Source organism: Triplophysa dalaica, chromosome 8 (genome assembly GCF_015846415.1).
Source record: "Triplophysa dalaica isolate WHDGS20190420 chromosome 8, ASM1584641v1, whole genome shotgun sequence".
In the NCBI taxonomy this organism is placed as follows: domain Eukaryota; kingdom Metazoa; phylum Chordata; class Actinopteri; order Cypriniformes; family Nemacheilidae; genus Triplophysa; species Triplophysa dalaica.
This window is the reverse complement of record NC_079549.1, coordinates 4,230,192-4,248,590: the sequence shown is the minus strand read 5'-3', so window position 1 is coordinate 4,248,590 and position 18,399 is coordinate 4,230,192. Positions and strand designations below refer to the sequence as shown.

Genomic DNA, 18,399 nt, shown 5'->3' with positions numbered 1-18,399 from the left:
ACTGTTGTATAAATGCAATATAGCTCTGTAGTTGTGTGATAGTGATCTGTATCAGCAGCTGCGATTTCCTAGTAGCCTACACTGCGAACAAAGCAGCTCTGATGCGCAGAGGCATGGACTTCACAAGACATGAAAAACATCTTCTGAATCTGACACCAAGATAATATGCAACAGGACATTTTAGTTTTATAGATATCCATCTATATTTCTTCTTTGCATCAGTGCACCCTGGGTACCCTTGACCTTCTGATGCATGTCACTGGTTGTCCTTCTCTCCATTTTAGGTAGATACCAACCACTGCAAATACCAGGAACACCCCACTCTCCATTCTCACCCAGTCATTGTAATCGTTTTCCAGCTTTCCTGGTTTCAACATGAAATTCAAGAGCTGACTGTTTAACAATCACCTCACAAAATAGTTTTGAATTATTTGTTCACTTGCTGTCTAATATTGTAATGATATTCACTTCAGCCGTCAGTGGATATGGTTGATCAGTGAATAAGGAAAACACCAGTAGATGGAGCCATGACTTAACCACTTTAGCCTGTCCAGCAGCATGGATCTGTTTCCAACACATTGACATTGCATGTAAGGCCATAGTATCTGAAGAAATACAACTATTGAATAGGCCTACTCTAGAAAATAAGATATACAGGATTAAGTGTCTCACTTCATTCCAGTCACAAGCCCCCATTTCTGCACTTTCTCAATTTTTATCTTTTTATTGTTGTAAGCTACGTAAACTCAAACATTTCTTGAATATTTCTATAATAAATGAGCAAAACAAGTCAGTTACCCTGATGGCATCATGGAACCACTATACTGTACAAATGTTAAACTTCTAAAAGTACTGTACTAATATTACTTCTAAAAGAGGAACAATGCAAGCCTCCAAGACTGAGGCTGGTTATATTAAACTAGTCTGCTCATTGCTGACCCACAAGCTAACGTACCTTAGCTTCTCTCTACATTTTTGCATACAAAATGCTGTATGCAGCTAGTTTCCAGTAACTTGATTTATATTTATCTAATTTATTGGCAACAGTTTGTTCAAAGATAAATTAACATTATCTTTACAGGAAAAAACTATAAAATTACAGCCTCATCCAGAAATCCTCCCTCTTCAACCTATTTCTATCTTTTTCTTATTTTGGTTCCAGAATGCTTTGCACTAGGCTATTTTATAGTTTTTTTTCTGTAAATATAAAGAATTGTTAATGTTTAATGTTCATTCATCAGGATATTACATAAATGTCAATCTACAGTAAATTACTGGCAAACTGCTTCCTGTAATACTGTAATTTCTACAGAATTGTTTTACATTGCATCCATTTCAATGGCTTGCGCCGCCGCGTGCGAGGCTTTGTTGCTGCAATCCACATCAGTGTCAACATGGTGTACATAATCTAATAAAATGAAAATGATTAAATTAATTAGGATAATGATTTAATCCTAATCCAAAAGAATTGTTTGTTATGAAATACAGAAAATTCCATCCAAAGTTTATTTTTTGTACACATTAGGACCTCAGATGCTACTTTCAATTTCAATCGACACTGTAAAATACAAACAGAGCAATGCACAGATGCATGCTTGAAGCCATCTCTAGACGCCATTTTCACCACTCATCGTCCATACCACCATGTAATTGTAAGAGTAATTACACAGAACTGCTCTATATCGTAGTTTACACAGCTGATAGAAGTGGGATCGGAAATGAAAGTATTCTTGTTCTGAATTTTGAAAACGATTTAACTTTGGGATCTTTAAGTACAATGCGAACATGGATTCCTTCTGCAACCTTCATGTTAGTTAAACCTTTTGAATTTAAAATGTGACATGTTTTCATATTTAAAGTGTCACTGGACATCTTTGATTGGAAAAGCAAAGAACATGAGGACAATTTGTATAGGGGAGATGTTTTTCAGTGCATCCTGAAGCATGTCAATCTGTGGAAACATGACGGAGCACATATTAAAAATTCATTACACTGCACAGTTGTTAGAACAGTAAAAACGTGTCATAAAATATGAACGTTTTTTATAAATATAAGAAATCTATAAGAATCGAAACATTAGGGATGAAAAATAGACATTCATATTACATATAAAATTCTGTGTTGATCTGTAAGGTTCCAGAAAGTATAAGTCACTGTAGTGAAGATGAAACAGGTCACAGGAAGAAGCACTTAGCTCTTCCTGTTCTTAACACTTACATTCAGCTGCCTGCTTCTTGTTCTCTTCTTCCTCTTCTTGGTAAGTTGTTTTCTTCATGTTCTGGATACAAATATACAAGACACACAGACACACATGCAGAGATATCATGAGAAGCTTCATTAAATTATGTAAAAAAATATTTATTTAACAGCTTGACGTTTTGTAGGACTTACAGATATACAATGTTAAAGTACATTGTTTAAAGTAATTATATTTGTTAAAAAAACTAAATCTTGGAAAATATTTTTGTCATTGTTATATAGGTTACAATTATTTTAATATTTTCACCACCAGAGGGTCGCAAAACAGTAACAAAGACTAAGCAAGATGAATGAGGGTGCATGGAATGATGGGAGGTGTGTCTGCTAAAAGCCGGGCGTACACTGTGCAAATTCTGATGGTCGGAAGACCGTATGTCCATGCACACGTCACGAGTGAGTAAAAACTGAGAACTGTACAGAGGCAGTGATACATGATCCGATTGTACAACCTACCGATTTCCCAAGCAATTGCATGATGTTTCGCGCCAAAACATGGAGAAGAGATTGGTTTCTTTGTGGCAGCAATGGCTTGCGAAAGAATAAAAATAAGATAAAAAAAGGGCATGGCAAAGAATTTGGTTGTAGAGCAGAGAAAAGCATGGACTCTCTGGTAGTTACATATTTGTTCATGCATGTTTTGATGTGGTTATGGAAGATATCCATCATAGCATGTCACGCAAGTTTGTGCAAATAGTAACTCCTGAATGGTCGATTTCAGATAGATCAACAAGTCAGCTCGTTCAATAACATACATGACATGGTTTCAATCCGATTGGTCCCATGTTTAAAAATGATCGGGAGGTCGGGAAGGGATCTTAAGGCACTCTGCTCGGCTCTTTATTCCTGAACATGATACGAGCCGCAACCATACGAACATCTACTATTTCCTCGTGATTGGAAAAAAATGACCTGCGAACTCATACAACAGCAAAAATCACGCCCTGTACATCCGTCTTAACCTTTACTACGGATTGAAATCAATCCAACGGGACATACAAATCATGTTCATGGATGACTAAATTAAATTTGATTGTGTTTACATCAGAGTGGTGTACACAGCCATGACACTATTAAAAGGTGACTCAACACTGGTTTTAATTAAAATTGCAAATTTCTACCTATTCAAATATTGTTGGAAATAAGCATTTGGGATAATGTATTTACACAAGTAATCAAAAAGTGCTAGTGTCTTTTGAACATTTTAATGCAAAAATTAAACCTTTATTTTTAAACTTTTTTGCATGGTTTCACCACAGTTTGTTTCCAGTTTTGCTTAGAACACCCACCATCCTTTCGTAGGACACACTTCCACAAACAGAAACAGAGGCAAAGAACCAGGAGAAAAGCGACAGTCGTCACGGAGATCAGGATAGCGAGTGCTGTGCCAACTGGAAAGACACAAAAGGACAAACAAATAACTTGTGATAAAGCAGTAGCATGACACAAACAGCTGTTGTATTGAACATCAGCACATCTGATTTGACTATAGATCAGAGTTTCTCAACTCTGAACATTAAGATCCACGTTCCTGCTGAGATTAGCTACAACCTGTCTTAAACACACCTACCTGCATTTTTGTTATAATCCTGGAGACCTTTATGTATTTGTTCAAGATTGTGTTTCATTAGGGTTAAATCTGAACTCTGAAATCTGGAATCCTGCAAAGGGGATTTGGCCAGTACTAACTAGATATTTTCTTGGCTTTAAAGTTACTAATTTACTTTCATGTTATCCTGAAATTTGCAATATTTCTGTCCAAAAGCAGCTCTCTTGAACTGGAATTATACTGGGGGCACTGATGACTGTGAGAGGTGTACACAGCCATGACACTATTAAAAGGTGACTCAACACTGGTTTAAATGACTGATGAATGACTGGCCCAGAAAACCTGACATATCATGTTAATTTCAGCATTTACCAAGACATGTTTTCAATAAAATATTGTAAATGCCTGGTAACATTAATGCAACATGAGCATTTGTAATAAATGCTGAAAACAATATTGCTCATTGTTAGTTCAGTTAATGTTAATACCATAGCTTTATTATTATGGTAATATTGTATGGTAATATTATTATGGTAATATTACTACCATAGCATTCCTGTGGCTCAATGGTAAGAGCATTGCGTTAACAACGCAAGGTTGTGGGTTCGATCCCAGGGGATTGCAAGTACCTATGCAAAAATGTATAGGATAAAGCAATGTAAGTCGCTTTGGATAAAAGCGTCTGCCAAATGCCTAAATGTATAAATGTATGTAATGTATTTAAAAATGTTAACAAATACAACCTTGCTGTAAAGTGTTACCCTATATTCAACTTGAATTAATAAAATAAATGGGTGGGATTTTCAAATCTCTCTTAAGAGAGTTTCAGATGTCTCCCGAATTCAAAAAACTCTAATGCAACTCATCAGCTCTTGTGTTAAAGGACCGCAATCCCAGGAACATTCACTTTTTAATGGTTTTCTACCTGAAATTGGGTCTCCAGCATGTGTGCAGAAATACCCTGTAATTTCTTCTTTTTGGTATCTCCTTTAAACCACAACAGTGACACAAAACAGGCTGTTGGGATTCCCTAACAATCTGAAGTCACATTAATTTACACTCGCCCATGACCGCTCACAGACTCTGTCAAATGAGCATGGATGAGTTCCACCATCCGCAATAGACATGCTGTCCGCCATTTTCAGGCATGAGCAGATGTAGCCACTATCTAGCGACAAACATGTCTAGGAAACAACAAATGTGTGCTGTTGTTGGATGTAAACTGGAACATAAAAGGAGGCCGGTAGTGGACCTTTCCGACGAGCCCGGGTTCGTCCAACTTGAGACCATGGGGGCCGGAGTTATGAACTATCGAAAGTCCCTGGTGGGACTTTTTTCAAATCGACAAAACAACATTCACTGTTCAATATATCTGGTCCGGTAAGACTAACAGAAACGAGCAAGGACTTGTTGGAAGTCGAGTCGATGCAGCCCTGGTATCCGGAAAGGTTGAAAAATCGAAGGTCCAGTACCTGGTGGCCCAGCGCCAAGAAGACGAGGCTCCAGCCAGTCGCCTTCAACCAAATGTATCTCCGGCTCCCGGGGTCTCGGCGAGTCAACGCGGGTCAGTATAGCATGGGTTACGCCAAAAATATTATTCTCAATAGAGAATCAGTACCAGCTGTTTACGATCAAGCATCATCTCTAGAAGAAGTTAGTAGTACACCCATCCATCCATCCATCCATCCATTTTCTACCGCTTATCCGGGGGCGGGTCGCGGGGGCACCAGTCTAAGAAGGGATGCCCAGACTTCCCTCTCCCAAGACACTTCCTCCAGCTCTTCCGGGAGAACACCTAGGCGTTCCAAGGCCAGCCGGAAGACATAGTCCCTCCAGCGTGTCCTAGGTCTTCCCCGGGGTCTCCTCCCGGTGGGACATGCCCGGAAAACCTTCCCGGGAAGGCGTCCAGGGGGCATCCGGAAAAGATGCCTGAGGCACCTCAGCTGCCCCCTCTCGATGTGGAGGAGCAGCGGATCTACTCTGAGCTCCTCCGGAGTGACCGAGCTTCTCACCCTATCTCTAAGGGATCGCCCAGCCACCCTGTGGAGAAAGCTCATTTCGGCCGCCTGTATCCGGGATCTTGTCCTTTCGGATATGACCCACAGCTCATGACGATAGGTGAGAGTGGGAACGCAGATTGACCGGTAAATCGAGAGCTTCGTCTTGCGGCTCAGCTCCTTCTTCACCACGACAGACCGGTACAGCGACCGCATTACTGCAGAAGCTGCACCGATCCGTCTATCAATCTCCCGTTCCATCCTTCCCTCACTCGTGAACAAGACCCCCAGATACTTGAACTCCTCCACTTGAGGCAGGAACTCTCCACCTATCTGAAGTGAGCAAGCCACCCTTTTTTCCACCCTTTTCCGACTGAGAACCATGACCTCTGATTTTTAGTAGTACACATCGTTTTTAAATCGCCTTTCTTAAAAAATGTGTTTAGTATGTTAGCGGCTAATCCTGAGACTTTACATTGGCCAAAAGACAGGTGTTGTGTCGTAACGTTAGTTGTAAAACGCATCACACTCATCGGTTCAGAAGACTTGTGATTGACATAATTTCTGTAAAGCTTATTCATTACAACAAAAGAAAGTTATAGCAGTGTATTTCTAGGTGAGTTCAGTGTTGTTACTCACAACGTAATAACACCTGGTTGCTGATCTTTAAATAGTTGTCTGATATATAGAAGTACTCTGATAGCATATATATGCTCGTATCCGTGTTTATGTCTGTTAGTAATATGCACAAACCTTATTAATTATCAATGGCCAACATTTTATGCAGCATATCAGTGACGTGCACAGGAATTTTGAGGGGCAGTTGCTCTGACCTGAAAAAAGGGCACACCCCCCCAAAAAAACTGAAAATAAACTCCCGGGCTATATGAAGGACTGAGAAAAACTCTGATTAATTCATCAATTCGCATACACAGTGTCATGTCATCTTTATCACAGTGCAAAGTCTCACCTGCTGCTTGGCTTTTTCGCAGCCAACCCTGCAGTGATGTGCTACGTTGGCGTTTTACTGCCATGTAAAAAAAAAAAAGATTTCGAGAATAAAGTCGAAATGTTACGAGATTAAAGTCGAAATGTTACGAGATTAAAGTCGAAATGTTACGAGATTAAAATCGAAATGTTACAAGATTAAAGTCGAAATGCCACCTAAAAAAAAAAAAATGATTTCGAGAATAAAGTCGAAATGTAACGAGATTAAAGTCGGAATGCCACGTAAAAAAAAAAAAAAGATTTCGAGAATAAAATCGAAATGTTACGAGATTAAAATCGAAATGTTACGAGTTTAAAGTCGAAATGCCAAGTAAAAAAAAAAGATTTCGAGAATAAAGTCGAAATGTTACGAGATTAAAATCGAAATTTTACGAGAATAAACTCGTCGTTAAACGTATTTTGTTTACGTGAATGTTGTATTTTAAGAGTTTAAATTATGTTTAAGCACGTCATCTGAACTAGTGAGTTCGGAAGGCCTTACAAACAACAGCAGTCATTTTTAAAACCTCTTTAGTTCACATTTGTACATTTTTTTTATAAATCCTTAAGGATTGTGGCTTTTATAAGCTTGATGCAACCAGCTTTTTGTACATTAGGTAATCAAGAATTGTTTTAATATTTCAATGTTTGCTTCGGTTTATCATATGAATCCATATGCCACAACGCGTTGTGACCCCCGCTGAAGTACTTCCAAATCCTCCACAGCCATTGTTTCTAGCAATCCTGTAAATTTTCTCAAAATATAACGAGTTTATTCTCGTAACATTTCGTCTTTATTCTCGTAACAATACGACTTTATTCTCGTAACATTTCGACTTTATTCTCGTAACATTTCGACTTTAATCTCGTAACATTTCGACTTTATTCTCGAAATCTTTTTTTTTTACGTGGCATTTCGACTTTAATCTCGTAACATTTCGACTTTATTCTCGTAACATTTCGACTTTAATCTCGTAACATTTCGACTTTATTCTCGAAATCTTTTTTTTTTTCGTGGCACGTACATTTAGGCATTTAACCTTTTTGGATAAAATAATTAATGTGATGCATTACTTCCATCATTCATTCTTGCTAAAACGAAATGTGAGAAACTAACAATCAGCAAAAAAATTGTAGCCTATATCTGTCTTATTATTTAGGCTAAACGTGGCAAACTCAGTGTGGATTTATGAAGATTTTACTTCATTTAAAAAAACTTGATGATGATGATCGTTCGTTTGTTATACATCACAAACTCGCCTTTTCTGACAACGTTGAGTCGTCTCACCCGACAACCGCGACAATCTCCTTCTAGGACCGCTCATGCAGGCTCAGCTCAGGTGCCGGTCGCGTGCAGCGCTGCAGCCATGTAAACCGAGTTTGCTCTTCCACTACTGACTTTCATTTTCGGTGACCGAATATGGAAGTGAATGAGGCTTTGCGTTGTTTTTTATCTTGGCCTACGTGAAATTCTGCATCCATTGTTCGATTTATTTTTTTATTTTTTCCACCTCGGAAGGGCAACGTGAGTCGAGAGGGGCAATATGGGCAGTTGCCCGGGCAACCTGAGCAACCCCCCTGTGCACGTCCCTGCAGCATATGGTCAGCATGTTTTTGTCTTTTCCATTTAATTCATATTTATGAACCATGCATTAAGGTGAATTTTATAGTGTATTGTTTTGCTTGGAAAGGGCATTACAGACGTAAATGCGCTTTGCGCCATATTGCTTGTCTTGATGTCATCAAAAGCACATGTGAGCACTCTACTATCTATTTTGCATACGGGGAGGGGAGCAGAAGCTCATTTGCATTTAAAGAGACACACACAAAAACGGCTCGTTTTCCATTGCAGCCACAAATGGTCATGTTCAACATCTTGTAATGAAAGATATGTGGTGTATTTTGAGCTGGAACTTGAAAGGCACATTCTGGGGATAGCTCTGACTATTTTTACGTTGCAGAAAACACATGGGATTGCGGCGCTTTAATTATGAAGACCTCCAAAAGATTTTTGAAGGGGCAGGGCTGAGGACTTTATTTGAACACTCCTGATACATACTAGTCCTATATTACTAGTGACAAGAGCACTTTGGTATTTTAATTCCCAATTACGCAAAATACTATGTCAGTATTACATTGTGTAAAAATCTGCAACTGAAATTATACAAAACTTATAAAGGTCTGTCCAAATACTGAAGTCCTTCGGAAGAACAGACATGTCTGCACAGCCAGACATTTTCTCATGCGTTTTTTTCTGTGTTTTGTAGCACATATTCCCTAGTCTTATTTATCTTAAATATCACAAGATCAAGGCACATTTCTTATAAAAATGTCTGCATTAAGTCAATTTGTTCCAATCAAGTCAGTGTATGCCATTCATGAGTCTATAAGTATTTTACACTCACTCTTAGTGTTCATTGAAACAGCGATGGCAGTCTCCAGTCCTTTGTGGTGAACAAGACATTTGACTGAGACATCCTTCAAGAGTCCAGCCTGTACTATCAATGTACTGATGACCAGTGTCGTCCCGTCACTCTGTTGGATAACAGTGGACACAGGTGGACCAATGGTCCTATTATTGCCCTCTACATTCCACACTATTTCAGCCTGTGGCCGAGCAACAGCGGTACAGTTTGCCTCGATCACTCCTGGAGATGTGGTCTTGTAGCTTACTTGAGGTTTGGGCAGTACTGTAAAGATACACAATACATAAACTGATGTTAAACTGGTGGCTGCTCTTTATTTGTTATTCATGCAGTTTGTATAGGAATGTGTGCTGTAATACAGTACAAGAGGAAATGTATCATCCCAATGAAAAAACAAATAATGACTACTGAATAAAACCCTTTGTGTTGACTTGAAAAGCAAAAGCTGTCTTTGTGAATCAACAGATCTGCATGCCATCGCTAACTTGTTAAAGCCCACATAGCTTTGCCTTTAGCTCAGAGCTACAGAGATGCCTATTCAAACCACAGCACTTAAACACTTTTCATTCGGACAGCAAATAAGCCATTTAAATTCTTGCAAAAGCATGATTCTTTCATAACAAGACAGAATTGATGTGCATAAAAGATGAATGAATATGATTAAAGGGATAGTTAAATGAATAAGGTATTTTAACCCATAGTTAACCCAAAATAGGAAATTCTTTCTTATTCACCCATTATGTTACTTAAAACTTGTATTGTGTAGTATTTTCCTCTCCAAAAATTACAAACACTGTGAAATACATTTGAATAAGAAACAGACGGTCTTTATCACTAATAATTGTATCATTTATGCCTTGTGTGCTTTACCAAATGGGATTTTGACCTTTCTGGAGGTTGACATCCCATGGACAGAATGATTGTTCTTTGGCAACAGCTACGTAACAAATTGTCTAAAATTCCTACATTCGAGATAAACAACACTGAGGTTTGGGACAACATGAGGGATAGAAACTAAATATATTTTCCCCCATTACTTGCAGTTGTCGTTGGTTGTGTCAAACACACAAAGTTGTAACAAATGCAAAAGTACAGCACAAAAAGAAAGCAATGAACATCCTTCTGAGAGAGAAATAGAGGAGCACTGTGTTTGTGGAACAGTGTCACAGTCATGCACTTTACCAATCTGAATGAATCATAGATCCAACAGACACAATCAGTTTCATTTACATCTCTCTCTCTCTCGCTCTCTCTCTCGTCATTTTCTTGTCCTTAGTGTTTAGCCTTGTTTTGCCCTCTGTGCTGTACTACATTCACACCAGTTGCATACATTTGTGTTTCTTAATCTAAATAGTAATCAGATATCAGCAGTTTTAAGTCCCTGTGAACCTGAAGTTGCGATTGTTTTTACTTCCGTATTCCGACGCATATTTGAATGAAAAGGAATTTCAAATGAGAAAATCATCGGCGGTGGCTTGCATTTTTCCCGGCCAATTAATTGGATGTATAAAAACAGCTGTTGCATTTTGAAATTAGCACCATACTATCAGTTAAAGGGGAGGAGTTAACCGATGCTCCGCCCAAGCCGTCTAGCTTGCATCACTTGAGATGGATAGTCGTTCCCTCCCTTAAAGGTACAGTACCTTGGTGAATATCTCTTAAAAAGTATAATACTTCTGGTTCGCCACATATTGCCATTTTAAGTTTCAGTTGAACTTTAAACTTGAATATCTGTATCTTGTTGAAAAGACCACTTGAAGAGGACTACTACTGTGATGCTGGTACTGAAAACTATACTTCATAACAAATGGGATAAGCTTTAAAAATCCAGAAATGTAAATGTAATCTGTATCATCCATATACAGTATGAGAGCTTTCCTTATTCTCAACTGTGAATATGGAGATCTTACCATATACAGTGAGGCAACCTGTAGCGGTCTTGATGCCTTCTGGGTACGTGTGGAACTCGCAGGTATAGCAGCCCTCATCTTCAGTTCTGACCGGCCACAGAGTAAGATGTGTGTCTGATAGGGAAGGGCTCAGCCACGCACGGTGCACATACTCTTCTTCAATCACAGGGTCACTCTGCTTTGCGAACAACGCGACATCGTGGGATTCTGCTTTATTCACTATCTTCTTCCATAATACCTGCTTGACTTTATCTGGCAGGCCGTAACGACAACCCAGGATTGCTTCTTTACCAGCCACAACAGTCATATTACCATCTGAGATCACTGTTGCTGCAGAGATAGAAAGAAATACTTTAAATTAAAAATAACATAACTGGTAGACTATGTTGTACTATATGTAAGATGCTATACAATATATGTAATAATAGGGTAATTCCAATGAGACATTTTGCATTATGGATGTGGCATAAAACTGCTCAAAGAATGAATTTGTTACGCATATATTGAACCATCTGTTTCTATATACCCTTGTTGATAGAGTCTAAACATAAAAAATGTCAGCCTATCAACAAATTTTCTAGTTGATTTAAATGTATGCGTTATGAATGATACAAAAAAGGAACAGTTTTTGGGAGACGACAAACTTTGTATGGTTTCTGTGAACTAAAAGCACAATTCTGAAGCAATAATACCCAATGAATGGAGAAGGGATGCCTCTTTATAGAACATACAATAGTTTCTTCATTTTTATTTTCTTGTGTCCATTTATGAGGAATATGTAGCGTTATGGATGTGACAATCCTGAAAATGGCACTAAAAGTCATGCACTAAAAATCAAACAAATGCTTTACAAATTTGAAGAGAGATCTCACATTGGTACACCAAATGTTAAAATCTGTGCTGTTAAAAAAAAAATTGTTGTAAGGTTGACATTTTCCAATAAACTATGTTTATTTTATGTTAAATCAAATGTGTAGTTCTGGGTGCTGATTGGCTTATACAACATTCTAACGAAAATACATGATAAAGAAACAAAAATGGATGAATAATTTTGTTATTGGTTGCAAGTCAGAGACTTGTCTTATAGAAGAATGACAATGAATTTATTTAATAAACCAACAAGCTAGGTATTTTGGGCGCATCTCTAATTTCCAGTCTGGGATCCATACGATCCTTTTTTGGGGTTCCCCCCTCAGTCAATCCGCGATAGCCTTCCGGGGGTCACGGATGGCACACACCTCAGCCGGGTCCCTCAAATGTGTGCCCACCTAACAGTGCACATTTTAATTTTTATCTATTTCTACCAAATGCATCTCAAAGTTCTCACACAACATGACTCACCTGTAACAGTTAGGCAGGTCTGTCCCTCCCGTAGGCCCTTGGAATAAATCTCGAAGATGCAGGTGTAGCAGCCCTCATCTCTGTAGCTGACTCTCTTGATGGTGACCGCGCTGGCATCGCGTGGAGAGGCAGCGAGCTCCACGTGCTGTTGACCACTCACACTGTCCTGCTGACCGGGCTGGTATGTGATTAAGGTCTGGTTCTGTACGTCCAGCCACCGGATCTGATGAACTGATTCCCCTCTAGCCTTGACAAGCGTACAGCTCAGAGTGAAGGGTTTGTCAGCTTGAGCCTCCAGACGTGCTGGAGCTGAGACCCTGCCTAAGATACATCAATACTAAAGTCAGCAGGAATACACATCAGCTTACAACAATAAAATAACTGCAAGGGTGTGTACCTTGCAGTCTGGACACCATCACCAAAGACAGCCACATCTGTAAACATCTTGGCAAGGAGACCACAAACATCTTCGCCTAGAGGAGAAGAAATGTGATAAAATTAATAATTATCTAACCCTAACACCATATTGTACGATTAAGGGAGGGGTCAACAATAAGGATGGCTATGAGGGTCCGATGTGAGAGACTTGTTATCCAACTTGCTGACACGGAAGTTTTGTCAAAATTGCAAGAATGAGGTGTATGAATCTAAGCATTAGCTCTGTAAATTGTGAATTATAAAAGAGTTATCGTAACCTTATAGTGAGAGGACATTTAACAGTCCAGGATAGTCTTGATGGTGATGATCTCTGTCAATCAGGGTTGTTTCCAACATCTTATTAAAGGGCTGCCATCTGGATCCACATATCACAAACAAAAAGAATACTATGAGTCCATTTTCAAAATTAAGTAAATATGGAAAAATAAAGAGTTTCATGACTGAACGTTCTACATTTTTAAATAAAAAAACACATTGAAATAAATGAGCTTAATTTAGTTATTAACAAACTTTACATTTATTAACACAGTCAAATAATAAATTACAGTCAAATAATACATTAAATGAGTAAAGTGTGGGAAACTATAAGCTTTAAGTTTATTGTTAATATTAAAAGTTTTTCCAACTATCATTATATATATCTCACAATACCTCTGGGGTGTAGCTCTCCTCTGGTCACAGCACAACACTCTCTTCTTAGCAAAAAATCAACTGAATGGTAAATGGTCCTTTCTCCGCCTACCACTGAACACTGGATATTCTGAAGTTGACCACAGAGTGACACTGTTTCTGTCCCAGATCAGCTGTCTGTCTATACAGGACTGTTCATAGACTTATGCATGGACGACATATCACTAGTTAACTCACACACGCCGTACACTTTTGCATACAGTATGGACATAAAGTATGTGACCCTGGACAACAAAACCAGTCTTATGGGTCAATTTTTCGAAATCTGGGATTTTTATTGATATTTGAGTTGCTACAATATCTGGCTGAGATACAGTCGTTTAAAACCTTGGAATCTGAGAGTGCCAAAAAAAAGAGGAAATGGCCTTTGAAGTTGTTAATCGAGGCACACTGGCAGACCATCCACTCCAAAAAAATAATCTTTTTATATATTTAAGGTAGAACATTTACAAAATATCTTCATGGAATATGAACTCACTCTATATCCTAATGATTTTTGGCATAAAAGAAAAATCGATAATTTTGAACCATACAATCAATGTATTTTTGTCTTTTACAAAAAATGTTCCTGTGCTACTTAAGACTGGTTTTGTGATCCAGGCTCACATATCACTAGTTGACTCGCACACACACACGCACACACACAGCATTGTTCCTGTTTTTCTACTGTAATAACATCTTGAACTGCTAGGTTGTTATCAGTTTGGTCAGTTTGGTTTCCTGACTTAAACGCAATGCTTAAAATACGTTGAAATATTCAGAAAAATGGATTAGGTGAGTAAATATGGGAGTAAGCATGATTTAAATTTATTTTTGATTCTTTTCCCAATCAAGCCTGACCTCTAGTGGTTAAATTGGGACAATTGTACTGATATCTGTTCAACATTGAATTTGTGTAGGCGTATGATAACAGTTGTCCTTCTCACTGAATACTAATAAGACTATTTTCAACCCAGCGTTGGGTCAAAAAACACAGCCGGTAGATTAAATTAACCATGAAAATGTTTATATGTGACCAAACAATGGGTTTAAACAACCCAGCATTTTGGATTGAAGCTACCCATCATAGGTTAAATTACAACCCAACGGTCGTCTCATTTTGACCCAACACTAGTTTGAAATTAACCCAGCATTTGTTAGGTTGCAGTAATGCCAGTTAAACCCAACGAGGACCCAATGAGGTCAATGATCAAAGTGCTTATGCCAGCGTTTATAACTGTACAGAAGATATTGTTTACAAGTGAGGTCCATAGTTACTGAAGAATGCAAATACTTGACCCGTATTTAGAATGAGGTCATTCAACCAATATACCACAGAGTCACTCTTGCCAGCAGGGTGACATAGATCTGCAAAATGTAGATTTTTGATGTTCACGTGTTTGTGCTTGTGAGTCTGTGAGGTAGCTGGGCTTGCAACTGTTTCAGTGAGTGGAAACTTTCATGAAAGGAAACTTTAAAACAATGCTTTTACTTTGGCCAGTGAATAAAACATGCCTCCGTTTCCAAATGTCACCCTGCAAAGACACGCACACAGGTCCTTGGAGGCTGCTGTAACATGAAACACTTAGTCAGTCAATAAAGTTGATGTTTATGAAGTTTAATTAAATGTATTATAGCATTTGGGCTGCAAGACATTGTGGTCCCTTTCAGAGCAGCACAGTAATGACCAATGTCACCCTTAAAAACATTTGAATAAAATCAGAATTCAATAAATAAGGAGAACAACAACAAAGTAAACACTTGACCCATTTTCCCCTACAGTTCATAAACAAGATTTTCCCCATAAAGTAAAAAATGACCCCATTTTAAATATATTACATTTGACATGCCAGTTCATTTATCACATAATGTGTGAACTTTTTATACAGTCCCTAATGGTGCTTTTTTTTCAATATTCAAATAGCAAAATTTGCTTTAATACATATACATTATGGCAGGCGTTTTGCATTCAGTGTATGCATTTGATCAGTTTGTGTGGTCCCATGATCTTTGCACTTCCTGGAGCCCGAAAGAGCTCATGTGACACCACTCTTCATCTCTCTCCCCTGGCATCTCTCTCCACAAGTCAATTTGGATAACAGCTTCTGCTAAATGCCTAAATGTAAATGTAATGCACAAATCAGAGCCCTTAGAGATCGCCAATGTGATGCAGATTAAATCAAACCGTGCATTAAGATTTCTGCTTCTCTGGCATCTGCTGCAGGTGAAGTGTTAATTTAGTAAATTTCCTGTGTCCACCTAAGACCTTTCACTTACTTGTTTTACGGACAACATCTGTGTTGATGTAGATGGGTTCCTCTGCAAACACAACAAATAAATATATTGATATTAAAATTAGGCAACTATCAATTTCAAAAATTGTATCGGTTAAATTGGGAAGTACAGTTGTATAGTAAAGACAACAATGAATTGCAATCACACTCACTTGAAGTGCAACAACACTTTTTTCTACACCAGAAGATGACAATAATGGCTACAATAAGGATAACTGAGAGTGCCGAGCACACGGGTACTGCGATCAATGATGTATCAGGATCATGGGGATCTATGAGGAAAGGATGTAGAATATAACTGAGCTTTAATGAGTTGCATGATGTCAGTTAAGACGTGGCATGTTCTGGATAGCATATTACTATTTATACTTCTGGCTTCATGAGATGTAATATAGCTGCGCTGTTCAAACAAAATTAATAGTTCAACCAAAAATGAAATTCACCTGTGGAACAAAAAAGAAGATATTTTTAGACATTTCACTGGGTTTTGTGGCCATATGGAAGGCAATAGAGACTAGTGTCTTCGTTTGTGTTATGCAGAAGAAAATAAGTCATACTTATTTAGGAATGACCTGAGAAAATGATGAAAGAATTTTCATTTTGGCTGAAGTAGCTTTTCTTAACCAAAGGACACATGCCACGCAAACATACATTGTTATATAAAGAGTTTAATGAAAATTTACCTGATGGTGTAAAAGAGTTTTGCACAGTACTGTGTTGTTCAGGATATTGATCTGGACACATATTAGTTACATTAAGTTACAAAAATGTAATATAATTTGATGATATTACTATACAATGTTTAAAGATTGTCGGACTGTTTAGTAAAATGTACCATGTAGCACTTGAAGATAAATGTGATTTGTTTGTGTTCTGAGATCCTGGAAAATGATAGTGCAAGAGTAGTTGCCAGAGTCCTCATCTTTAATGTCTTCCATGGAAAGTGTACCATTGTCCGTAGTTTGCACGCCAGTTCTTCTACTGTAAATTTTTGACTCTTGACTTTTATTTAGAAAGATCCTGGCCAGCAGTATGGTTTTGTTGCTATAGTATTTCCATTCTATCTCACTAATGGAAGTCCAGTCTTGAATCTTTGGTAGAGGAAATGTAAAAGGCAACCCCCTTTTTGTGTGAATGTGTTTACCTGTTTACAAGAGAGAGAAACGTGTTTTTTATTAGTAGAGGTTTTCCTGTTGTTCACCTGGAAACTCCTTCCTATATCAGCACATTATACGCACATTAAAGGGACAGCTCACCACAACATTCTGCCATCATTTATTCACCCTCAAACTTGTATGACATACAGGCGTATCTAGGATATAAAACCATCAGGGGGTGAGCCTAAAACAATAGGGGCTCATGTAGGGAATTTGGGTTAGGTTTTAAGAGATATTTTTTTTCAAGAAAAATAAGCTTTGCATCAACGTTTTTACATAATATAGTTAATTAGGAAGCACAAAATAATCACATAAATTTAAATCTAATCTTCTCAAGGAAAATATGCATTACATTGTACACATTTATCCAATATATTATCAAACACAAAATAATCATATGTAACTTTATACATCTGACCCACTGCTTTCAGGTTTATGAGCTGGGTGATAATAATGCATGAAATGAAAAGTCAGTTCCTTAAGGATTTTTCCTTGTTTGTAAATTGTTTGTGTACACGCACACTAAAGTTAACACCTATCATACCTTCATCTTCCTACCAAAATGGAATAAGATTTGTTGTTTCTTGGCACACACCATTGCCGTTCTGTAGTATTCTCTGCCCTCACACTGTTATATTTGATTTTGTTGAGCAGCTTAACTGCATGGTGATGTTCTAGGCATAGGTTGAAATCAGCAACGTGGTGTGTGTATGTATGTGCATGTGTGTGTGTCTGACTCGGCGTGTGTGAGAGAGGCCGCAGTCAACATTGTGTACACAGCATCAGTAGCGAGTTTTAAACATCCAGTTATTGAATTCCTACTGCTATATTTCCAGGCCAAAACATTCGGGGCTAGATTACAAACAATCGGGGCTAGAGCTCCGAATAAATAGTGCTAGCGACGCCCATGGCTACCGCCATTGTTCAGTTACCAACATTCTTCAAATATCTTCCTCTGTGTTCTGCAGAAGAAAGAAATTCATTCGGGTTCGGAATGGCAAGACAGTGATTAAATTGTCATTTTTAACCATTTAAAAATATGCCATTCCTTTAAGCTACATAGATCTTTGACAAGTTTCAAATCTCTCGACTTCCTACAGTTGTAAAGGTGAACCCCTTCAGGGATCTACTATTACCTGTCTGCAAACAAAGCTGAAAAAAAAAAACGTTGTTGTGAGCCCACTAAAGTACACCATCCAAGGGACCCACTGTAAAGATACATGCTTATCGAATAGTTTAAAGTGCTTTAAACAGACCATTGTTCAGAAAGTAAGCTTACCTATGACCATTTGCTTACAAAGCTGGGGGAAGAGACCTCTATGGTATTTATAGTACTTCACCACCATCATCCACGTCAAACTTGTAATCAGGCTGA

General features: G+C 38.1%; 1 protein-coding gene across 1 annotated transcript; it reads right to left on the bottom strand.

Moving 5' to 3' along the window:
• Nucleotides 1–1,492: 1,492 nt before the first annotated feature.
• zgc:113337 (uncharacterized protein LOC503741 homolog) lies at nt 1,493–13,620 on the bottom strand. The gene is made up of 9 exons (XM_056755300.1): nt 13,556–13,620; nt 13,162–13,259; nt 12,864–12,939; nt 12,467–12,787; nt 11,126–11,455; nt 9,195–9,479; nt 3,546–3,647; nt 2,218–2,278; nt 1,493–1,951 (listed from the first exon to the last, which is right to left on the bottom strand). The coding sequence occupies exons 2-8, from the start codon at nt 13,177–13,179 to the stop codon at nt 2,220–2,222; spliced, it is 1,191 nt and encodes a 396-aa protein (XP_056611278.1). The 5' UTR covers nt 13,180–13,259; nt 13,556–13,620; the 3' UTR covers nt 1,493–1,951; nt 2,218–2,219.
• Between the last annotated feature and the right edge of the window lie 4,779 nt (nt 13,621–18,399).